General features: G+C 40.8%; 1 protein-coding gene across 5 annotated transcripts; it reads left to right on the forward strand.

Moving 5' to 3' along the window:
* Positions 1-504: 504 nt before the first annotated feature.
* LOC113122226 (vascular endothelial growth factor A-A-like) lies at positions 505-12,970 on the forward strand. 5 transcript variants are annotated; one of them, XM_026293391.2, is made up of 7 exons: positions 505-1,241; positions 3,138-3,180; positions 4,716-4,912; positions 5,506-5,582; positions 5,675-5,707; positions 8,105-8,236; positions 9,831-12,970. In XM_026293391.2, the coding sequence occupies exons 1-7, from the start codon at positions 1,176-1,178 to the stop codon at positions 9,850-9,852; spliced, it is 570 nt and encodes a 189-aa protein (XP_026149176.1). In that variant the 5' UTR covers positions 505-1,175; the 3' UTR covers positions 9,853-12,970. The 5 variants fall into 5 exon arrangements, with proteins under 5 accessions (XP_026149176.1, XP_026149175.1, XP_026149173.1 ...); XM_026293387.2 differs by lacking the exons at positions 505-1,241; positions 8,105-8,236 and adding exons at positions 2,039-2,226; positions 7,943-7,984; XM_026293390.2 differs by lacking the exons at positions 505-1,241; positions 8,105-8,236 and adding an exon at positions 2,038-2,226 and having other exon boundaries at positions 5,675-5,711.
* Positions 12,971-25,436: the final 12,466 nt, after the last annotated feature.

The following is a 25,436-nucleotide window of genomic DNA, read 5'->3' on the forward strand; positions in this document are numbered from 1 at the left end:
ACACTAATATATATATATATATATATATTGTAGATCACCACACCCTATCACTAAGACAAAGAAAATTATAAAGAATTTAACAGAAATATCACAGTAGTGAATTGAGGATATGTGAAATATGTGAAAGGACAACACTTTACTCATTGTTATACACTTGTAAATTATTTAGCCTATTAATGTGTTTGTGGCATGAACACATGATAAGTTATAGAAAAATAAAACAATGTTTGAATTAAAATATGAGAATAAAGTATTCTCTACATGCCACACTGAATGCTTGCCCGCATTGCCCTATTGATGGCCTTTGATGCGTCAAACCTCTACGGTATGCTATTCATTAGAAGACATAGCAGTGTCGTAAATATTACAGGCCCAAAGAGTGACGTTGCTTCATTGAAACTTTATGAGATGACACAGTCATCAATGAAGAGCGTCTCGAATGTGAGTGAACAGCTCAACCCCCACCCCCTCCCCGCCATTGGATCCTCCCAGCGGCCACCTTTAATAACGCATGAACCCGAGCACCGGCCGCCAAGAGGACATCGAGAGAGCTAGAGAGAGAGAGAAATCGGTACCGCCGCTGAGCCGGGGACAAGATGCCGTCGATATCCGCTCAGAGAGCGTCACAGTAAGGAAAGAAGACGATCCAAATCACAAAGCCGACAATAAAGAAGAAAAACACAGAGGAAGGTTTACAGAAGAAAGCAAAACGATCACTTTATATGGACAAATATTGCCTGCTTTGCCTGTCTCCACTGTGGGATCAATGAGCTAAAACAGAAACGCCGGTGCGTAAAGTTGATGAGCTGATCTGTCCGTTCCCTCGCCGCTAACACTGTGAAAATCACTACTGTGGATATCGGTGGATCGCTTTATTTCCAGAGGTCCCGGTTCCAACGTGGATTTTTGAAGGTATCAGAGTGTCTTTGTCTGTGGATGAGCGAGGCTTGTTGGACGGAAAGATTTGCAGAGCGCGGCAGGGAGACACTGTGAACGTGCCACACGCGTGTGGAAGACATGGATTTGCTTTTGCTATAGCCAAGATATGCCGCGGGTTTTTAAAATATAGATTTTTCATTTTTTGACTCTGCGAGATATTGCGTTCACGTTTGATTTTTGTTTGATTTTTCTCAACTCATACACGCTGAGATTTCAAGACGTGTGGAATTACAACCATGAACTTTGTTGTCACTTTGGTACAAATCCTTTTGGTAGTGGTTCTTGAACTATCCACTGTACAGGTGAGTCTGTTACTTCATCTACTTAATGTTGTTATTAATAATTAGTCAGGGACCTATGATCTCTCTAACATGTGCCTTTAAACCCAAGCTGCTTTCTGGTTCTATCATTTATTGTAATTAGATATGGCGCAATGAAAGCTATGGGTTCCCATCCTTATTAACTAAACTTGCAAAAAAGATTATTTATTATGACTCTACATATGATGTGATGTGGACAAATGTACACATTTTATTAGAATAATTAATCACGTGTGGATAAGTCATCCGCATATTCTTTTGTTTTGTATCTAAAAACCTTGGTCTTATTAGGTGGTTGTTAAAACCGTAATATTTTTAGGCTTTTTTTCCACCAAGGCCAGATTCTATTTAAAAATCTTCCAGTTTAAGGTTTGCTTTGTAAGTGCAGAGACACATTTCATTAAATAAGAACCTAGAATGTCTTCATCCAGTAAAAGAATCATTTAAATTTCGGCATATTTTTCTGTTCACTGCGAAGCGCATAGTTACATCAAAAATAGGTTTTCTCCTTTCTCCTCGGCTCACTTCACTGGTTTAAATTACAGTGTAAGAATACGTCATTAAAGTTATTTTGATTAAATTATTGATTGTTGCTCGATTGATTTATTACCGAACTGATTAATACATCAGCAGGTGCCCGAGATGTATCTTAAACGTTATTACTGCTAAGTGTAACCAATATGTTCCGAGTGTGCCTTAAATAGAGAGGTTTTTGAATGGAGTTCTGCCTGGCGCGCCTACATGAGCGCTGAGAGTAGTTTCAACCCAGTAAAGTGAGTCCTGTGAGCTATTCAGCCTCAGGCGTCAGACCCAGTCGGTGTTTTTTCTCACGGTGATCCCGGAGTGTATGGAAGCTGAGACCCGGTTTCTCCTGTCCTGCCGCCCTGCAGGATGCCCACCTCGTTCTCACACAAGCCAATCCGCTTTCTCACGCAATATCTCAGCCGGTTACAGCAGCCTGCATAAGGTGAATGGAGATATCCCAGGATGCCGGTTTGTCACGTCCCATTTTAATGATCAAACACAGGCGAACTCTTTCAAAATAAAACTAAACCAGCATTTGTAATTACAAAACGAGCAACTGTAATGACTCCAAGTAAACAATTTAAAATGAATGTGTGTTTTAACAAAACTGACTATTAAAGAAAAACGCTGACGTGGAAGTTACGCATAAAGAATATCATTTCACCACTGTAACATACTGTAGACACCTGCGCAGCGTTACAGATTATTATACGATCACCAGCAGTTGCAATATTGCAGTGACTCTGCTTTTATTTTCGAAATAAGTTATTAAAAAAACGAAAGCATGGAATTTGATGAGTATGAGCGGACAGAACAGACTTTTCAGTTTTAAATAGGCGGGTGCACTTTTTACTTAAAATACCATTTTCTTATCTTTATGTTAACGGAACTCTGTATCTCTGTACACGGAATCGAACTGTTTGAGCAACAGGCAGTAGCGCTTTTATTTTGAAGGTAAAACAACCTCGTGTCTCAGCTGCCTGTCTTTAGCAAGACAGCTGATGCATGCGACAATAGATTGTTAAAATTATTGTGTGCGCGCGCGCGCGCATATGTATATGTTTAGAACATTTTTTCTATCACCTTTATGATCATAAGTTATATCTTCATGCCGTTGTGAATGGTCTCCTTAGGCTGGTTTCTTGGCTGCTCCATGGATTATTTTTTGATGTAGCCAGCCACCCGTGAAAATGAAATTAAAATCATATTTTACACTTATACTCTGTTGTGTACAGTAGAAGTTATTGAGGCAGGTGATCAGGATTTGTTTAATGGAACTGATATGTTTATAAAGTCAGTGTTACATACAGATGAAAAATGTTTAACACCTGGTCTGATGTGCATCTCTTACAGACTGCCAGCATTAACAAGGGAATGGAGAAGAGTAAAAATGAGGGTAAGTCTCATAATAGAACTATAAAGACCTCTACTTTTCCATTGTTTGTAGGCCAAATGGCTTTAGAGCCACCTAGTGGGCATGTGAAAAACATTTGGCTCTACTTTACCTCAGACCGAATTAGTTTGAAGCTTGAGAGGTGAACAGGTTTTCTGTTTCTTAGCAATAGCTGAGGATTGTTTTCCAAAGTTACAACCAGTAAAAGGTCTCATTTGCGACTTTGGAATCACTATAAAAGTTGTTTGAATTAGAATTTGAAAAAAGGCAAAAATCAGTCAAGGCTTTAACAATTCAGAGCTGTTACAGTTCTTTTTTTACAGTTTCAGCTTTTTTCTACCTGCCTGTGGTGAAGAAGCACAGTAAATACATATACAGACCGTCAGCCATAGTTCATTGCCCATTGCCCACATGCCCATGTTTCTTTGACAGTGGCACTGTTGTGTTGAGGCCAAGGTTGGACCTTTTGGTTGGTGATGGATGTGCAGATCAGTCACTACAAACACCATCACTGGGCAGATTCTATGTTATTGTTAGTGTTTGTAAAAGAACAGGAAGTCTGCTATCTGCATGTTGCTGAACCTCACACACCCACACTGTCAGACCACCTGTCAAAAGCTGTCCTATGTGCTAAGATAAACCTATGGCCAGATCACTCCTGTTGGAGAAATCTGAACCATTATTGATATGTGCAATCCACTGTAATCCACTTTTAGTATTGTTTTTTTATTTCTATATTTGATGTCTCGCCACTGAGTTTTTGGTGTGACAGTACAGGATTCAACTCAACAGTCTGGAAAAGTAGCTTGCTTCAGCATGACTCAGCAAAGCAATGTGGCTTCCACTGTGAGAAGCTTTTCAAATCAAAATTCTCAAGGATCCCTTTTTGTATTATTTTTTAGAAAGTTTTAAAAGATAATCATAAAATTTACTGGCATACAGTTGGCCTGTAGTATTAGTCCAGTGGCCGAGCCTGCGCAGGGGTGGGCTTCCTGGGGGGTCACATGTCAGAGGTGAAGCCTAGCGCCACAGCCGCAGCATGTCGGAGGTCATGGCTGCTCTGACAAACCAGGGGTCAGGTGTTAACCAGAGGTCGCTGGGAACCCAATCTGCTGGACTGTGGGAGGGATTATTCTGGGCTGCACACGGGATGGAACTGCAGCGAGGGTAGACAGTACCCCCACCTAGCTTTGTTAAGTCATAGGCTTTGTATTCTATCTAGACTCAATCAACTTTCTCTTCTTGTGTTTTGAAATATTGCATGGTCACACATCTGAAGTTGTCTACCCCTAATTGTACAATACTTGGAGTTTTTTGTGAAGTTGGAATTAAACTTTTCTTTTCATTCACATATTCCAGGGATTTATTGCTTTGTATAAGCATAAGTAACTAAAAAAATAAGCATTAATTAATAAGCCTAATTTTAAAAAACAGGCAGCGAATTGGGATGGATAAGAATTCATTATTATATACGGCTTTATAAAAAATGAATGATGAAAGCATATGCATTTAGTTTTTTTTTATTCATTTTTTTGTAGTCATTCCTCTAACGGAGGTCCTCACCAAGAGTATGTGTCAGCCCAGGGAGGTGCTGGTGGATATCTTCCAGGAGTATCCAGAAGACACGGAACATGCCTATATTCCTTCTTGTGTGGTCCTCAACCGCTGTGGAGGTTGCTGCAATGATGAAGCAATGGAGTGTGTACCCACAGAAACCCACAACGTCACACTGCAGGTGAGCCGGGGTTCTTGACCGTCAAAGTAGTATATAGTACAAAATTATTTGTGACATGACTTTAGGCAGCTTCTAATGATCTTCAACAATGGATGGAAGCATGTGAAGTATGGAACTTTGTATTATCATCTCACTTATGACAAATGAGCAAAAATGAGCTATCCTCTTAAATACTCCAGCCACTAATGAAGACCTTGAAATGTAGTTGAGAGCTCCGGAAAAAGCTAGTAAGTGGATCTTGTGTTAAGAGTATTTAGTTAACCACAAATCAAACAAATTATTCAGGTCAAGCTTTTCTTTTGGACGTCGAGAAGATGTTATCAACAGGATGTCATCGGCACAGCAGAGAAAAGTGACTCAGTGATTCATGGCATGTCAGATGTATTTTTTTACCTTGGTACAAACAGTTTACTGCCATATTCATATTGTCAAAGCCTGTCTTGGCCTCTGACAAGGCTCTCTGTCTAGCACTGATGTTTGCTATAAGGATGTTCAGTTCATGCCTTCAGGCTGCCCAGTTACAGAGCAGGCAGGGTTTTCACTGTTCTTATTTTAATCTAAAGTTTGCCTTGTGTGCTCTTTTTCAATTAAAGGTAATGCGGTATAGACCAATGAAAATTCAACATATTATTGACTTAAGTTTCACAGAGCATCAAAAGTGTGTTTGCAGGTAAGAGACTGTAGACCTTACATTCTCTCACACACAATAACAGTAATGAAATAAAAGAAAACATCTAAATCATCTTGCTTTTTTTATTTCAGAGTAAAGCCAGATGTTCAAGTAAAGAAAGAATAGTAAGTACGTGTCCTGTTTTTGTCATTTGTTCTAAAGCATTCTAAGGGGGACTAACTATGAAATAGAAAATCAGGGATTTTTACAAGCAACATGACTTTGGTTGGTGACTTGTAGTCATACTGGAGGAAAATTAGAGGTTGAAATGTAAGGTCATGGGCCTTTCAGGTCAATTCAGTTGTGCTTAGTGATGCCACAGTTTTAGGAAGTGTAAGTATATCATTTAACTAGTGAAAAATTGTCATTATATTTCCTGTAGATGATTGGGCTGGAGAGTAGGGTCTTCTGGTGTTATCTTCCACCTGTCTTTCCAGGGATTTCATGCTTAACATGTGCTCTTTTTATGGCAGTGGGTTTGGGCTTTATGGTGCAGCTGTAACATCGTGAAAGACTGAGGTCTAGCTTCAGACCACCCGCTGCTGTCTGCATTCTGACTCCAATTGCACAAACCTGACCCTCAGCCCTTGGTTATATCCACAGTCTAATCATAGCAACAGGTGTCATGCAGTTAACCTATTTTTATTTTTAGTAATGTAAACAGAGGGTGAGCTCGGAGAGGAGCTAAGACCTCATAGTTAGTGAACTATCTCACTGTCATGGCTGATACAGAGCTGTATGTGTTTGACATGTTTGCATCTGCTTTGCGGTTCTTGAGGCTTCTGAGTGGCAGGCCAGGTTGTTTAATTGGATAAAAGATTTAAAACCTGATGGAGAGATGGAATCATGTTAGCAAAGTCAAATCCGTTTGTCACGGGGCTTGGGTTAGCTGAGCTCTATCCAGCCTTGTTGGAACTCTGCCTGCCAGTGTGCACGTAGGCAGCTAGTTTACGCCTGCAGCAGGGTGGAGTGGAGCTGCTTTAAAGAGGATGGACTCAGTCATGCAGTTACAGGAACACACATCCTGATACATCTAATTCAGTCATATCCAGTGACTGAATATCCTCTGCTAGCTAATGAGAAGACTAGATTAGTGCAGATTTATTGTTGGTTGATTACTTCCTGTTCAACTCTAGCCCCTGAATGCCTGTCCTTGCATCTTCTCAGGTGTCCTATCTCCTTTTCCAGCTTTTTCTCCTGTTTGTCAGGGTAAAAGCAAAACAGTAGAGACACTAACACGATTGTTGAGGCCAGAGTAGTGCTGCACTGTGTCTTGGCATCAGTGTGTGACCTTTATTGGTAGTTGATATCAAAGTACATTTTGGTATCTTCTAAAACCAATCCATTGTACAAGGTTCCAGTTGTTACCTGGGTCCTTGCAACTGCATCTCCTCTCATTTCTATGCCAAAAACATTAAAGTACGTTGGCATTTGTCACACTCTTTGTGATAGATGTTGATCTTTAAGGCTGTGTGCTGCACTGATAAGGGCCTGCTGCTCTTACTTCTGGTCAGGGTTTTTTTAATCTGTTGCCATGTTTCCTTTTTTTGAGATGACAGATAGCTGTAACAGCTACAGTCCAGAATTAAAGTACAGATGTACAGACACACAGTGTGTTTAGCTTAAGATCGTTGTAGCCTTGAGAGGTTCACCGATAAGTTCTGCTTTGGGTTGTTTTGCTCCTGTTTTCACATAGGATGTCTAGAAGGTGATACAGAATTGATCCCTTTGCTTAGATGTGTGCTGTTCAAATCAGTTCTGTGAGACAAAGCAGAGCTCCTTGTTGCCCCATAGCAACCTTCCATATATATCTAGTTCTGTTCTTATTGTGTCTCTGGGGTGACCTTCCATCTCATAACCTCAGCTCTGTTAACAGATACTGCAACAACTATGGTGTCTACCCTACCTTCAAACTATTAGATGTTTATTTTTCATCTTTATGAGCCTCTTATGGGTAACTGTGCTGTCTTTGATTAATCCCATGCTGCTAGTAGCCTATAGGGGTTTCTTAAAAAGTGCTGGGAAAGGTTGGCTCCGCCTGCTTGTCTGAAGGCTTTGCAGTGAAATTACCTCTGTACTTCTAGTACAGGATTATGTCAGCATTTAGGATTCATTAGTTTACAGAAAGGTTTTTATTGTTGCTTAAGTAGAAAGCTGTAAGTATGGTGGCTTAAGCTTGTTTAACTGGGTAGATTCACCTTGCTGTTTCCGAAAATGCAGCATCAATAGTCGCTTCAGTTATAGAGGGCCAAAGGGTGCGAGGCTGCTAAAGTGGTGGGATTAGTGTGATAGCTGAAACATCAAATCTTAAAGAGAAATCCTCTTTTGTGTAAACCATCACACACATTTTGTCATTGCAGATGCAATCTTGGTGAAGAGTGTGATGACGGGCCAGGATTGAGGGTGGTGGTGGTTGGGTGGGGTGGGGTGCATGAGTTTCTGTGTCTGCCTTTTCTGCAGAATTCGCTCTATAGCTTAGATCTCTCTCTCTCTCTCTCCCTCCCTTTTTGCTTCCCTTGCAGCCACTGTGCACCTTGCTCAGAGAGAAGAAAGCGCTTGTTTGTGCAGGACCCTCTCACCTGTAAATGTTCCTGCAAATTCACACAATTAGACTGCAAGTCCAGGCAACTTGAGTTAAACGAAAAAACTTGCAGGTTTGTTTACCATACATGTCATGATAAACAACGTATCTTCAATCCCCCTTTTTAAAAACATTTTTTTAAACCCATGTCTCCACCCATCTTTGCAGCTCCAGCAAAGATGGATTTCCTGCTGAGAAATGCATGCTATGCCCTGCTCTTTATGTGGTGTTGGTATTTGTAGATGGGAATGTGGCAGCTCCATGCTTTCCTGTGCTTGCATTGTCAGATGTGACAGCTACATCGCATTTAAGAGTTGATATCTTGAGATTACCACCGAAATGTTGTGGGTTTTAAAAGGTTGTTATAGGTCTAAGATGAGTTTAAAAGCCCCAATCTATGGATCAGCATATAAACCTTTGTTTTATCCAGATTTTCTCACTTACCTCTTGTTGTATTTGTCTTTGCAGAGTTTTAATAGAAATCCACTTACAGCCACCATAATGCAATGGAGGTTAATGCAACTTAATTTGTGCTGCTCAAAAAAATTTAAAAAATGCACCCAATGTTTTTCATTACTCCTGACAATCCATAGACTTCACTACAAATAGCTTTCAAATGGACTGTTCCTTCAGCAAAAAGTAGTTCCAATAAAATTTGACTTAAAATGTAATCTTTCAAAGCAGCATGATGGCCGACTGGTGCGTACCACATACCTCTGGTCAAGAGTCTCTGTTACATGTTAAACTATAATGTGAGTTGCAAAGATCAAAAACAAGTATCTTGATAAATACAAACAAAACATGAGCTTGGAAATGAATTCTTGATGAAGAAAACAGAACCCTGACAAAACAGCTTCGTACCTTTTCCTTAGAGGTTTTGCTGGCTTTATTACAGAATTTGAAATAATTTTCACTCTGAGAAGTCCAGGCTCTGATGAAGGAAGGGCTAAAGTTAACAGAGGAAAACTTTACCTAGTGGCATAGTGGGCCTTGAGTTAAGGTGAATTCCATAAAAAAAGAAAAAACTCCATGGCCTTTTATGATGACAAAGGTTTGCAGATGACTGCGTGTTGATGCTACATGCATTGAAAAGTTACTGGCTCTTACCTATGGGTTGTTTATGACTAAAAATGACCCAGCCTGTGTGCAGCACAGAGCCCAACAGAAAGGTGCCTAGACTGATACCTCTAGGTAACAAGACCTGTCCTTATCCAACCCCTTCCCTGACCTCTGACCCCTGTGCCACCCCACACTGCTTTGGATTGAGAGACCAACTCACAGTGACCACTGCCATGATTCGTACAGGCTGCTCAGTGCACAGGAGAGAGGGTGGAGGGGACCTAAGGGCAATAACCCAACGCCCTGATCTAAGCTGAGAGTGTAGTGACACGAGACCAAATACTAACTCTGTCATCTATGATAGTCAGAGTGTCATAGATGACAGAGTTAGTATTTATATTCACCAAAAAAGAAGTGAGATCTTACCCAGATTGTCTTGCTCACAACCTGTCTTCAACTGTCCTCTTCTACTAAATGTTCTGCCCCTGTCTTTTCTGCATGGAGCTTTTGTGTGCAATGCATTCTGCCTGTTATATTCTGTGAGATGTGATTATGCAAAACCAATTTTGCTGCTTGTGACTCAACAGATTTTGTATTGTTCTCCACAGATGTGACAAACCAAGGAGATGAGACCAGCAACACTCTTATGAAGGAACTGTTTTTGGCACAGCACTTTGAAACCTGAGGATGCATTCCCTGCAAGGACTAGAACGACAACACATGGCAGGACATTCTAAATGTAGATCTTGCAACTGTCTGGTTGCTGCCTAAAGATATTAATATATACACATAATATAAGTACATCAACAGTGTATATTGCTGCTACATAAAACAACACTATTATTTAAAACAAAACGAATGCACCACTGGCATGTGGTTGGGAAATGTCTCAATCCCATTCTATTCGTGGGTAAAACGGAGAAGAAATCACTTCATCTAACCCTTCACTGGATGCTGGTCTGCTGGGGATATAAACATGTTGAGCACTTCTTAACAAGAAAAACTGGTGACCACAGCTTCATGGGGTGGTGCAGCAGAAGCGGATCTCCAGTCCCTGAGAGAAGAGACTGAGTGACTGTTGTGCTTGAACTGAACAGCAGGTCCAAAAACCTTTTTATGACATGATGTGACGTTTGTTTCTACTATATGGACTGACTCCAGGTGGTGTAGGAATATACCTAAAAACTATCTGAGTTTCCTGAAGTGACTGTTGACACAGGTTAGGTGCAGTGGTGACGAGTAATGTGAAGATGTCTTTCTCCCCTTGTGGATGGAATCACATGACAGTGGCAAGAACTGGGTAAAAGATTAGGTAATGCTTTTGGCAAAATAGAATTTAGTCATTGTTAAACTTGGGTTGGCCATTTACAAAACAATTAGCATTAATTATGGTTGGAAATTTTTTTATTAAGGTTAAAGGAAACAAACTAGCACTTTTTTCTGTTCCTGCCGCCTTCATGTGACCCTTCCCTGATGAGAAAACAGATTAGTTTTATAAGTTTAGAAGGCACATTTTTCAGGCATTGTGTTCTTTTCACAAAATATCTTGAGACCAGACTGTCTGAAGGGAATACTACTGTAGGTGTATACAAACAAGTAACTAAACTAGCTAATCTTAGATCAGATCAACACCTCACCACAGAAATCCATAACCTTCCAGATTCTTTATTTAAGGGCTTTGGGGGTGCTCCAAAGAAATAGTCCTCTAAAACAGGGCAGTTCATCATAAAAATATGTGTATATGCTTATTAGACATCAGTTGTCTAGTACACTACATTTAATTTATAGAACATTTTCAGTATTGTTTATTATTATATTTATATGGAGTGTTAAGGTAAGTTTTATTTGTACTCTTCAACTGTGTTCTGTCCAGAGATTACATTTTTTTTGTTGTTTTTTGAGAAAAAGGACTGAATGACAGTGCTTTGACATTCCCGCATTTCTCACAAGGCGGTGAGGGATTCATAGGGGGCTTGCTAACCAATAGAAAACCCAATGTGTGGGAATGATGTGATGTTTTTCATATTTTAAATGGGGCAATGAACTCATGGGCTGCCCAAAGACACATCATATTGAGGACTGAAGGAGTCTTGTTGCCACTGCTCAACTCAGACCTAATACAGTGAAGAGTGAATCAAGCTGTGGCCTCTGGTCTGTGGGTGGTGAACTGCCACAGTGTTATCTGATTATAACCCAAGCACTAACATGTCTTCGTACCCATGTATTGGACTGTTTCTTAGTTTATTAGGGTTTCACCACTTACCACAAATCAAATCCTTCCTTTAATCTTACACTGTTACTATATGAGAAAAGGACCTGAATTTTGACAAGCCTTTATAAAGTTCTGTGATGAAGGAAAAATAGGACATTCAGTTCATTAAAGTCACAAGGTAAATATTTAATAGCGAGTGACAAAGGGGCATCATAATTTGCATTGGTATAAATTTGAAATACATGTTTTAAGGTCACTGTAATGCAGTATGTGTTGCCATATAATGTATGTATTATAATGTAATATAGCACTGCGTATGGTTAGTATTTAATTAATATATTTTGCCTGTAGCCTGCTGCATCACAGCAGTACAGAGGACAGTTTGGACCACAGAAATAATATTTACTTCTGTTAAGCCTGGTGGGTGTGTTTGAATTTGTTATATGTGCTCTCAAGTTAATAATTTTTGTCTAACAATTATTAATGATGCCCTTGATATAACATATGAATGAATTAGTCATTTGTGCTCTCTTAATAACTCTTGTCTTCAAATGAGTAATTTGTACTCTTAAAAGGCTCAAAAGAATCAAAACAATCCTGAAAAATATGATTAAATGATATCCAAAATTACACTAAAACCTTAAGGACAATATACTCATGTTTCACAGACAGAAAGCACATTCTTTCATTATTTCATTCAGTAATGTGTGCACCAACCAAAACTGGCCAACGAAGAGTGAACAAGGAGTGCTTAAACAACACCCAAACAGTGAACTGAGTGTTACAAAGATTGTAACAGTGAGTAAGGTAGTACAAAGACAGATGACATCACTGACCTAGAGATATTCATTAGAGGGAACTGAATCAATAAAGTAAGAACATCTGTACTGAAACATTCTGCTGTAACTCAGGATTAGCTACAGCAACCTGTAACTTCAGCTCTTGCAGTAACTCAGTTGAAGGAATGAATGACTGATTTATGTGCACAAATTTTTATTCATTATTCATTCATAGTACTGTACTATAACTAGTATGTGCAAGGCTTTGTCATAAGGGACAGGAGACAGGTCAAGACCTCTTTTTCTCTATGGTTTTCACTTTTATGCAATGCTATTTTGCGTTAAAACCTTTATGCTAAGCCATACTAAAGACTCTTCCTATCAATGACAGCCTAAAGCTACGGTAAAGCTACCCTCCACAACACAGATCTTTTTATGAATCTTGCCTGTGTTTTTGTTAGTACTAGCAGTACCAGTGCTGTATATGGAACTGATCCGTGGTACCACCCTCAAACTAGTGGCCTGATTCAGTCTCAAGGCTGTCTGCTAGCTCTGTGCCCAAACCCCTCCTCTTGCTCCTCTCATGGTGACAACATTCAATTTGTATTTAAGACTTTTTTGTGAATTTGTACAGCTACACATTTTTAGTATATTTTCACATTAATATATTTATTCTTGCTGTAAAATGTTTAAAATCTGAATTGTCTTTCTGTTGTTTTTAGTGTAATTATTAAAACATATTTATTTTGAAAATGCATTTTTAATTAAAAGTCAACTACTTCGAAAACTTATCATTTTGCTGTGAAAACAATGGTATTGGATAGTCCAGACTGAGATGTAACAGGATAAATATATTTCACATTCCGGTAATCAAGAGTGGCCTCCAAGCAGATAAGTCTGTTTTCAGTCAGGACTCCATAAACGTGTATTATTTATAGGAAACTTGAGTACCCAGAAAAAACCCAAGGAGAAAGGGAGAACATGCAAACTCCAGAAATAAATGCCTCAAACCAACTTTTGTGAAGCAAAATTTCTAACCATTGAACCTCTATCCACCTAAATACAAATCATATTCTCCCTTTCCACCCTAGTGGTCCTGGTACTGTCAGGTAAGAGATCTACAGTAGCATTGGGCCCACACACAAGACAGAGTTTAGGTTGTTGTAAATAAACAGCACTTTCCACTGGAAATTGGAAATGTGAGATGTAAATGTCTGACAATCACTTACCACTGACATGCACCTTTTTCTGCATGTAGAATGCTGTGATAATACACTCACTAAGCATTGCATAAACAGTCAAACAAGCAAACCAGGGAGAAAACAAACAGCATAAGTTCTGAAGGGAGAGTTCATAAAAAGAAGGCTAGGTCCGAACTTCCAGTAGTCCTCAAGGAACCTTTAACAGGCAGGGGTCTGAAAAACACCAATAACTTTGAACAGAGTCAAGTCAAATTTATTTTTAAAGCACATTTAACAAAACTTAGTTGCTGTTATCATTGCTGTACAATTCTAAAATAGCTGCAGGCATAGAAACATAAAATAAAAACAGGGAGACTGATACCTCACTCAGTATTAAATGCCAATGTGTATAAAAAGGTCTTAAGGTGAGATTTAAAAATAGGAAGAGTCGGTGTCTGCCTGATGTACAGGGGCAACTCATTCCAAAGTTTAGGGGCTGCGACTCTTCATCCAAGATTTAGGTACTGTAAGTAAAAGCTACTCACCAGACCTATGCAGCTGTGAGATAAAAAAGAAGAACGGCAAAATTCCCTGAGTCAGTAGTTAAGCAATAATTGAAAACTTAAGAGGGCGGAATGTATTGAAGTGCTAAATTATTCAGGGCTTTGTAGGCCATTAACAATACTTTAAATTTGACCCCGAACTGCACAGGGAGCCAGTGTAAGGATGCTAAGACAGGAATTATGTGTTCCCGTTTATGTGTTCCCATTAAAAAAAAACGTAGCAGCATTTTGGACCAGTTGCAACCTTGCAATCGAGTCCTGGCCAACACCAACATAGAGGGCATTACAATAATCAAGCCAGCTTGAAATAAAAGTGTATAACCTTTTCAAGATCTTTTCTTGTTAAAAACGGCTTGACCTTGGACAAGAGCCTGAGCTGAAAAAGCTAGCTTTGACAGAGTTAATTTGTTTATCCAGTTTAAAAATCACTGTCCAATAAAACACCCAGGTTTCTAGCAGTTGGTTTTACATAAAATTTAAGGGAACACGTCTCAGGGAAAGGGTCAACACAGGCTCCACTAGGTCCAAATACCAGCACTTCAGTTTTAGTGTCATTAAGACTGCCATCCATGCTTTAACATCCTCCAGGAATTCCAAAAGTGGTGTTAAAGTGTTGGAATGTAAAGACATTCTATGCTTCCTAATAATGGATCCCAATGGCAGAAGGTAAAGTAAAAATAAAGGCCCAAGAATATATCCTTGTGGGACCCCACATGTGAGGACTGCTGATGAGGATACAGTGTTACCAAGACCAACAGAAAAACATCTGTCCATCAGGTAAGATCTGAACCAACTCAGGGCAGAACCGGAAATCCCCACACTGTGTTGCAGATGATATATGAGAAGGGAATGATTCACAGTATCAAATGCAGCTGTGAGATCTAAAAGCAGTAGAATGGCAAAATTGCCTGAGTCAGTAGTTATTAAGCGATCATTGAAAACTTTTAAGAGGGTGGATTCAGTGCTGTGGAGAGCTTTAAAACCAGACTGGAACACCTCAAGAATGCCATGTTGTCAGGACTGGGGAAACGGATATAAGTTTCGGACCAAAGATTTGCCCACACAGGTACTTATAGTTCCACCCAAGACTTTATTAACTGGACTAGGAAAAACAAGAACAAAACTCAAGGCAAAAGGGGACAGGTCTAGGCAGTGTAACTAGGACAAAAACATGAACAGGACACAAGGAAACAAAGCACGAGGGTCTACGTGAAAACATGAACATAGGACACTGACTGCTCATAAGGGAATTGTTGGGTTTTTAGTTTTAGTTTTTGTAAAGTGCCTTGAGATGATTTGTATTGTGATTTGGCGCTATACAAATAAAATTGAATTGAATTGAATTGACATGGACACGAGAGCACAAGGCCGGAGGGATCTGGGTCACACACACCAGGGGGAGACGCACCAGATCACACAGACACTTGAACAAGAGAACAAGGAATCAGGGCATGAAGGGCTGGGTCACACACACTACTTGGGAGACGCACCAGACCACAAGAGAACAAGAACACAACAAGGGAGTTACAACACGAGGTAGTCTGGGTCACACACAACTGGGGAGACGCACCAGACTACAAGGAAACACGAGCATAGAGACAGGGAGTCAGGACATGAGGTAGACTGGGTCACACACACACACAAAGAGGGAGACACACCAGCCTACATAAAGTACAGAAAAATAGACACAAGGCTAACAGGGCAAGAGGGACAGGGTCACACACAATTAAAGGAGATGCACCAGACACTCAGGGAAACAGAAGCAAGGCTACAGGGAATCAGGACGTGAAAACACAAGGGCATAGAACATGGCACGAGACAGCGACAAAAGAACAGGGGACATGGGAGGAGAACAGAAAACAAAATGAAGGAAGCAGAATACTTAACTTAGAGCTGAGGGAACAAAGGTAATCCAGAAACAAAATTCCAAAAGAAAACGAGAATCAGATAGGCTCAATCGATGTCTTGGCAGGAACTAGGAACAAAACATAACAGACAACCTGGCAACTAAAACAAGGAACAACCAAGGTATATAAAGGCCGGGCACAAAACAAGAAACAGGTGAAAACAATCAACAAATTAGGTCAATGTAAAGGAAACAGAAATAACCAAAAACCAGTTCCTGTCAGGATCCTCCAAAATAAAAGAAAACGGAAGTCCAGTGAAATGGATCCTGACACATGTGCATCTAAGTAAGATTGGAGCTGTACAAGGACAGTTTTCTCCAGTACTTTTGAAAGAAATGGTAACTTAGATATTGGTCTGAAGTTAGACAGAATCAAGGGACCCAGGTTAGGTTTTTTAATTAATGGTTGCACCACAGCATGCTTAAAGGTCTCAGGCACAACACCAGTGGTCAGACTAACATTTAAAATTTCCTGAACCACTGGTCCAATGGTATGAAAGATCTCTTTAAAAAATCGAGGAGGGATAAAATTGCTAGGACAGGATGAACATTTCATATGGCCTATAATCCCCTCTAAAAAGGAAAGTGAAAATGGCTCAAATTGGTTAAAAGCAGCAGAGCATGTAGCACTAATGGATGGATCACAAGATGGAGGTGATATAAGTGCTCTAATATTTTTAATCCTATCCACAAAAAACAATGTAAAAATAATTCACACCTTTCAGGGGACTCAACAGGACATGTAGGCTGTGAGGGATTGTGAACAGCATTAAAAGCTAAAAAGAACATGAGCTCTGGTACAGTTGTTTAAAATAATGGCTGAGAGATATTTTGTCTTCTCAGCTTTTACAGTTCTCTGATAAACACTTAGGCTATTCTTCACAATTTCAAAAGATACATGTAACTTGTCTTTCTTCCACTCAGCTCTCCTAATCTCACACCTGGCAACACGAGTGATGGTATTTATCCAGGGTGCAGGTTTAGGTTTAGAGCACATGGTTCTGAAAGGTGCGACACTATCCAGGATATTATGGCAAGTTACGTTAAATAAAGATGTTAACCCCTCAACATTAAAACAGTTAGAGGCATCTAAAAATAACTCAGGAGTATTATTAAAAGCAGCACAGAATTGTACAGCAGTAGAAGAATTAAAAGAATGACAACACCGTGCAGGTACACATTGTTTAACAGTTTGAAAGGGGAGCAGGATCTCAAACACAACAGGCATATGATCAGAAAACAGCGCATCACATATCTCCATATTAACAACTGGAAGCCCACAGGATAAAACAAGATCTAATGTGTGTCCCTGCTCTGGACCTGACACAAACTGAACAAAGTTAAAAGAATCAATAAGATTCAAAAAGTCACTAACTAGAGGTTTGTTAGGATAACAGATGTGAATTTTAGCCAGGTCCTGTCCATCCACCTTGCAGGGTGCTCGACCCAGAGGCCGAAGGTTGTGGTGATTCACCCCGCCTCACCTAAGACAAGGTGAGCAAAAGCGCAATATCCAGGTGTCCTCATCCACACCGACAACCGGTACCAACCAGTTGTAAACAAGCTCCAAGGAACGCCTCGAAACAAAATGGTCATCTAGTCCACTTTCAGTCCAACATGGACTCTTCCCAGGCCAGAATGCCAGACAGGTTTTTACTCTCGCCTGCACGCCCCCACGTTTAACCTGGCATCAACAAAGCCTCCTCCGAGGCAGTGGAACCAGAGCATGTTGGAGGTGAGCAGGCATTCCCGATAGCAATGGGGAGGAAAAAGGACTCTGTTGATCCAGGTCGTGCCAGCTTGCCTTCCCTGTTGGAATATTGTGACTAAAGCAATAATCTCTACTCTCTACACCAGGATTGGGCCCACAAAATATGATGCACAGTGAAAATCTGTTGACCATTCACAAACTGGGTGGGCTGTGAGGGTTTGGCAGTGGACTGCAGCAGGCTGGAATGGACTGGTGTCACCTGGGAGATATAGAAAGTAGGATGGATTTTGGAGCCTCTAGGTAGGTCTAGTTTCACTGCTGAAGGACCAGTAATCTTGGTAACTGCGTAGGCTTCAATTTCCTGGCCTCTAGGTCAGGAGGAAGATCTTGGTTGGAGAGGCTAACCTTTTGCCCAACCTGGTAGACCACTCTGTTCCTCCTATGTCAGCACCTCTACTGTAAAGTTTGGCTGTAGCATGGAGTTTTGAACTTGTAGCCAGTCCCGTCAGCAGTCAGCAGACAATGGCAAGGGTTGAAACAAGCCAGACAGGAGTTGGGTATCTGGTTTATTTATTTAAAAACACAGGATTACACAAAGGAGCAAATGTTGGTGGACAAAGAGGACGCCTAGAAACATTGGTTGACATGAAACGAGATCCATCAAGTTCCTGAATGACAAGCCAGAAAGGTGGAATGCCCCCAATAAAAAGGCTGAAACTTTGTATGGTCTTTGGAACATACAGTTTATTGGGTAGGGTTTCGTGTCACCTCAGGTCCTGTGCTTGAGCCACTAGAACCTCATCCTTAATACCACAGGAAACAGTCATAAAAGAGGAAAATAGCAGAATAGTCTTGGTGGCAGAAATACTCTAAATTCTGATGATCTGTCCACACCAGGAAAGGCTGCTCTTCCCCCTCCAGTGAATTGAGTGGAGTCATTTGTATCCCCAGCTGTTGAACAAGTTACTGCTCCATGAGAGGTATAAGCCCCGGATCCAAAAATAGCGCCAACTCAATGGAGCCTTTGCTAGGTGTGAGATGCACTTCAAATAAGGGACGAGAGGGGATGGAAGACAGGATGGCTTGGCTTACAAGTGCACCTCTATTCATGGGTGAGCCCAGGATTTTGCCAAGCAGTTCAAGTGCCCACTGTGTAATGTCTCTCTCATACACACTAAAGGCTGAGGTTCTTCTCTTGCCTGCATCAACATTCCTCCATAGACAGATGGGAGCACCCAAGCTACATGGGTTCCTCAGACTATTAGAGTAGTTGGTACAGCCTCAGGGGAAACTGGAGCTACTGCTGAAGAGGCAGCTGCAACAGTTGCCATCCAGAACATGAGACAGGTCTTACAGGTTCTTTCATGGAGGTGCTCCATCAGGCACTCATCCACTTGCTGGGCCAAAAGGATTAATTTGCTTATAGTGGAGGGTAGATTACATTCTGATAACTCAGCCTTGATCGCTCTAGATAATCCCCAATAGAAAAGTGATAAAAGGATCCCTGTGGCCAGTCGCACTTGGCGGTGAGAGTTTCTCACACTCCAACATTCCCTACTCTCAGACTGGACCAGAAAACAATGACAACATGAATCCCTTTGCTAGGGAGAGCTGCTGAACAAGGTAGCAAGTCTGACTGATGCATTCTGACTAAAAAGTCTCTTTGTGTTTAACTGAGCCTCATGTCTGTGGGTCATGTCATGCTAAAGCTCCTAAACTCTGCTTCTCAGCTCTGTAATTCCTCTACTCCCACTCGGCCCATTTTAGGACAGAATATTATCTTAGGCAAGGGATCTATTATAGTGGTGTTTGGACCCAAATGTAGGAGAGTACAGAGAGTTCAGGTTGTTGTAACACAGTCTCTAGTGAGCTAGTAAACAAGTATATTATGTGAGTATATTATGACATCATCATTCTACACAGTCAAACAAGCAATCCAGGAAGGAAAGTCAGAGAAAGCAGAAGTCATTATATTTGGGCCAAAAAATCTCAGAAATAACTTTTCTAAAATTATAGCTACTCTAGATGGCATAGCCCTGGCCTCCAGCACTACTGTAAAAAACCTTCGAGTTATTTTTGACCAGGACATGTCCTTTAACTCACACATAAAACAAAATCTCTAGAACTGCATTCTTTCACCTGCACAACATTTCCAAAAATTAGGAACATCCTGTCTCAAAATGATGCAGAAAAACTAGTCCATGCATTTGTTACCTCAAGGCTAGATTACTGTAACTCATTACTATCCGGATGTCCCAATATCTCCATAAAAAGCCTCCAATTAATCCAGAATGCCGCAGCCAGAGTCCTGACAGGAACTAGCAAGAGAACTCATATTTCTCCTATATTGGCTTCTCTTCATTGGCTCCCTGTAAAATATAGAATAAAATTTAAAATCCTTCTTCTCACATACAAATCCCTTCATAATCAAGCTCCTTCATACCTTAAAAACCTCATAGTACCATATTATCCCAATAGACCACTTTGGTCTCAGAGTGCAGGTCTACTTGTGGTTCCCAGAGTTTCCAAAAACAGACTGGGAGGCAGAGCCTTTAGTTATCAAGCTCCTCTCCTGTGGAACCAGCTCCCAGCCTGGGTTCAGGAGGCAGACACTCTCTGTACTTTTAAGGCTAGACTTAAAACCTTCCTCTTTAACAAAGCATATAGTTAGGGCTGGTTTCAGGCAACCCTGAACCATCCCTTAGTTATGCTGCTATAGGCCGAGACTATAGGACCATCGGTGCACTGAGCTCCCCTACCCTAACACCCCCCCCCCCCCCTCCCCTCTCTTCCTTTCCTCCCACCTCATGTACCTCTCTCTGTACCTTCTGCAGGTGTTCCTGGTCCTGGAGCTGTATATCGCTGATGTGCAGTTACTGGCCCCACCAACCCTTTTCTCTCTGCTCTATCCACTCACCCCAACCGGTCAAGGCAGATGGCCACCCAAACTGAGCCCGGTTCTGCCGGAGGTTTTTTCTTCTGTTAAAGGGAGTTTTTCCTCTCCACTGTCGCCAAGTGCTTGCTCATAAGGGAATTGTTGGGTTTTTAGTTTTAGTTTTTGTAAAGTGCCTTGAGATGACTTGTATTGTGATTTGGCGCTATACAAATAAAATTGAATTGAATTGAATTGAATTGAATTGAATTGAATTGAATTGAAACAAACTCCAAAAGGTCCACCAAACTGAGAACTAACTGCCAACAGTAATGCAGACTCCATAATCTGAAGGGAGCTTCAAAAAACAAGCAACGCCCATTCGAGTGGTAATACACAAACAATAAGTCGTGATCCTCAACAAAACAAACAGGCAGTGGTTTGAAAATCAATAACAACAAAGAGTCTGTAATCCAAAGGCAAGAACCAAAACACAAGCAACAATGCAAAAACTCAAGATCAGTCTGATAACAATAGATTAATTTAACATAGAATCTTCCAGCACCCAGCTGAGCAACAGAAAAAGGCTGGTCATGCATGCACTGTGTCTTGAAAATGAGAGAATGATCAGGTGACCTGGCTTGGTTGGAGCGTTTGCGTCCTCTGGTCAAGGACAGGGACCAAGCTGTATCTGTTAGTGAAATGTGATCTGCTACCGCCATTTTGAGCATGATACATCTGGTTCTCCCAGTTAACTGCAGCATAAAACAGCACACTTTCTGTCATAGTTTGGTAGTCAAAAGACCTAAGCTGTCTTAGGAGGAAAAGTCGTCTCTGCCCTTTTTTTTATCTTGTACATCTGTGTTAAGTGACCAGTCCAACTTAATGTCACAGACCATGCCAAGATATTTGTAGGACTTAAATGTTATGAGTCCCCTTTTGGGACTTCCTCCCGGGGACCTTATACTGAAAGGACTTCCTGTTTTTCTCCCCGTCTCGGTCCACGGCAGCTTTATGTTTCCCACTGATTGTTTTCACCTGTTCCCAATTATCTGCTGTCCCAGCTCCTATAAGTTCTCCTGGTGTTCTTTTGTTTGCTGCAGAAGTATTAACCTGTCTATCCAGAGCTAGAGAGTGTTGGTTTTGTTATTCGTCTTTGTAACGCCACGCCGTCCTGTCGGCGATTCTATATTATTACTACAGGTAAATTTGTGTTCCTTTTCCTGATCCCTGGGACATTCGGGGAAAATAATTAAAACCTCTGTCCTGCATTTGAGTCCTGTCACTCCTTCCTCCTGCCAGCACCTCAACTCCTGACATTAAATGTCCTCACCACAGATGTTGACTGTATAAGGACAGGGTGTAGACCTTTGAAAGTCCACTACCATCTCCTTGGTTTTAGAGGTGTTCAGTAGGAGGCAGTTTTTGTGACTCCATTCACTGAAGAATTTTATTAGGCCTCTGTACTCCTCTTCCTGTCCACCTACCTGTCTGCTGTGCACAGTGTGTACAGGAATGGAGCAAAATCAGCCCCCTGTGGAGTCCCTGTGCTGCTCAAAACTCTAACCGAGATGCAGTTCCCCAGCCTGACAAACTGGCCTTTCTGTCAAATAATTTGTGATCCAGGAAACAAAGGAAGGGGCCACACACATCCCTTTGAGCTTGTCTCTGAGGATGATGGTTGGGTGGTCTTGAATGCACTTGAAAAAAGAAGAACATAATCTTCACATATCTTGCAGGTTCTTCCAGATGGAACAAAACACATGTAGAGGACAGCATTATCCACACCAACGTGTTCTCTGTAAGCAAACTGCAGTGGCTCTATTTAGTGTTTCACCTCATGTCTTAGTAGGTGGATACTTATCCTCTCCAGGACCTTCATAATATGGGATGTGAAAGCCACAGCCTGTGAGCATTTTTCAAATGGAATTAGCTCTTGTTTGAATGTAAACAAGTATGGCAATGATATAACTGAACTCTCTGGAAACATAATAAGGTGTGAGACCAACTGCCAAAAGCTCAATGACCTGACAACATATCCTTTTCTTTACAGTAATATGAACAGGTTTATACCTATTCATATTACCTGAAAGGTTTGAATCTCCATCTCCTAGCCTTTATTTCAGTACCAGCTCAGCATCCATTGAAAGACCTGTTCAGCTCAGCTGGATTAAGCCATAGGTTATTACATGAAATAGAACAGTAGTTGTCAAAAAATGTGTCAAAAAGAGTGAAAATTTCAGGAGCTACAAGACTTTGCTGCCTGCTGCTCAGGCACAAATTCTAGATGCAAATGCTTATCCATAGAGACCAAGGTCGTTTTGGCCTTACAGTTTTGGATCTATACCTGATTGAATTTGGGTTATGTTTTTGAGACAGAAATTACAAAAAATGTTGAGGGGTTAACTGGTGTGCATGATGCAGTCATCCACTCTTTCATGGATTATTTAATTCTTCATTCAGTCACAGGTGAAGGAAATCTGTTTAGACTGAGGATCTTTTAGGCAGAGTGACTCTTTGTATATGGAATGGATCAAGCTAATTATAATAATGAGTTCCCTGGTGTTTTTCACAGTAGTCCTAAACCAGTTCTTACATAATTGGAACCTGGAAAAAAGGTTAGGCTTCCTACTAAGTGGGGTTCCTATGAAGTACACTTTGTTGAAATATCAACAAAGTACTATACCTTGATACACAAAGTATATACAAAGATATACAAAGTATATCAAGGTACTTTATTATACCTGACTCATACTTTACGTTTGACTCACGTATTAATGTTTTTATTGTTATGGCTCAACAAAGTCTTAATCTCTTTTGTTTCTGTAATTTGTATTCTCGTCATTTGTGTTTATTTACTATACAGTGGGTACGGAAAGTATTCAGACCCCTTTAAATTTTTCACTTTTTGTGTCATTACAGCCATTTGCCAAAATCAAAAAAGTTCATTTTATTTCTCATTAATGTACACTCAGCACCCCATCTTGACAGAAAAAAATAGAAATGTAGAAATTTTTGCAAATTTATTAAAAAAGAAAAACTGAAATATCACATGGTCATAAGTATTCAGACCCTTTGCAGTGACACTCATATTTAACTCACATGCTGTCCATTTCTTCTGATCCTCCTTGAGATGGTTCTGCTCCTTCATTGGAGTCCAGCTGTGTTTAATTAAACTGATTGGACTTGATTTGGACAGGCACACACCTGTCTATATAAGACCTTACAGCTCACAGTGCATGTCAGAGCAAATGAGAATCATGAGGTCGAAGGAACTGCCCAAGGAGCTCAGAGACAGAACTGTGGCAAGGCACAGATCTGGCCAAGGTTACAAAAGAATTTCTGCAGCACTCATGGTTCCTAAGAGCCCAGTGGCCTCCATAATCCTCAAATGGAAAAAGTTTGGGACTACCAGAACTCTTCCTAGACCTGGCCGTCCAGCCAAACTGAGCAATCGTGGAAGAAGAGCCTTGGTGAGAGAGGTAAAGAAGAACCCAAAGATCACTGTGGTTGAGCTCCAGAGATGCAGTAGGGAGATGGGAGAAAGTTCCACAAAGTCAACTATCACTGCAGCCCTCCACCAGTCGGGGCTTTATGGCAGAGTGGCCCGACGGAAGCCTCTCCTCAGTGCAAGACATATGAAAGCCCACATAGAGTTTGCCAAAAAACACATGAAGGACTCCCAGACCATGAGAAATAAGATTCTCTGGTCTGATGAGATCAAGATTGAACTTTTTGGCGTTAATTCTAAGCGGTATGTGTGGAGAAAACCAGGCACTGCTCATCACCTGCCCAATACAATCCCTACAGTGAAACATGGTGGTGGGAGCATCATGTTGTGGGGGTGTTTTTCAGCTGCAGGGACAGGACGACTGGTTGCAATTGAAGGAAAGATGAATACGGCCAAGTACAGAGATATCCTGGAAGAAAACCTCTTCCTGAGTGCTCAGGACCTCAGACTGGGCCGAAGATTCACCTTTCAACAGGACAATGACCCTAAGCACACAGCTAAAATAACAAAGGAGTGGCTTCGGAACAACTCTGTGACCGTTCTTGACTGGCCCAGCCAGAGTCCTGACCTAAACCCAATTGAGCATCTCTGGAGAGACCTGAAAATGGCTGTCCACCAACGTTCACATCCAACCTGACAGAACTGGAGAGGATCTACAAGGAAGAATGGCAGAGGATCCCCAAATCCAGGTGTAAAAAACTTGTTGCATCATTCCCAAGAAGACTCATGGCTGTACTAGCTCAAAAGGGTGCTTCTACTCAATACTGAGCACAGGGTCTGAATACTTATGACCATGTGATATTTCAGTTTTTCTTTTTTAATAAATTTGCAAAAATTTCTACATTTCTGTTTTTTTCTGTCAAGATGGGGTGCTGAGTGTACATTAATGAGAAATAAAATGAACTTTTTTGATTTTGGCAAATGGCTGTAATGACACAAAGAGTGAAAAATTTAAAGGGGTCTGAATACTTTCCATACCCACTGTAAATGGAAAAAACATGTCTTCTATGGTAGTCAATTTGAATGACAGCTTTTCTATCTTAATTTAGTGAAGTGTGAAAACATAAACATGAACTTTGTTACTACTATTGAATGACAGCTGACAGGAAAATGTAAGCGTTGTTGTAATTTGAACTCCTGAGTCAGGAATCATTAAAACAATGTGGGAGTGCTCTGCCACCTCTGAGGTAACACAAAAGATTAGAAATTCATGGTGTACACGAGTGCTGAAGTACTTGGAGGCATAAATGAGGCCCAGAGTACTGCTAAACACCAAGAAGAATGCGGCAAATAATTTGATCTGTAATTAATGGGGAATTTTTAAAAAAAAAGGCAAACTTTGCCCTCAAGTTAACTAGCAAAGTGAGTGTGGCTGGACTTTAAACTGCTCCTTCACTAAATGCGACAAACAAATGGGCACATGGGAACAAGATGTCCATCAAATCCTTGTGTGATTATAAGAAATGTACTGACATGTAG

The sequence above is a fragment of the Mastacembelus armatus genome, chromosome 16 (genome assembly GCF_900324485.2).
Source record: "Mastacembelus armatus chromosome 16, fMasArm1.2, whole genome shotgun sequence".
NCBI classification, from domain to species: domain Eukaryota; kingdom Metazoa; phylum Chordata; class Actinopteri; order Synbranchiformes; family Mastacembelidae; genus Mastacembelus; species Mastacembelus armatus.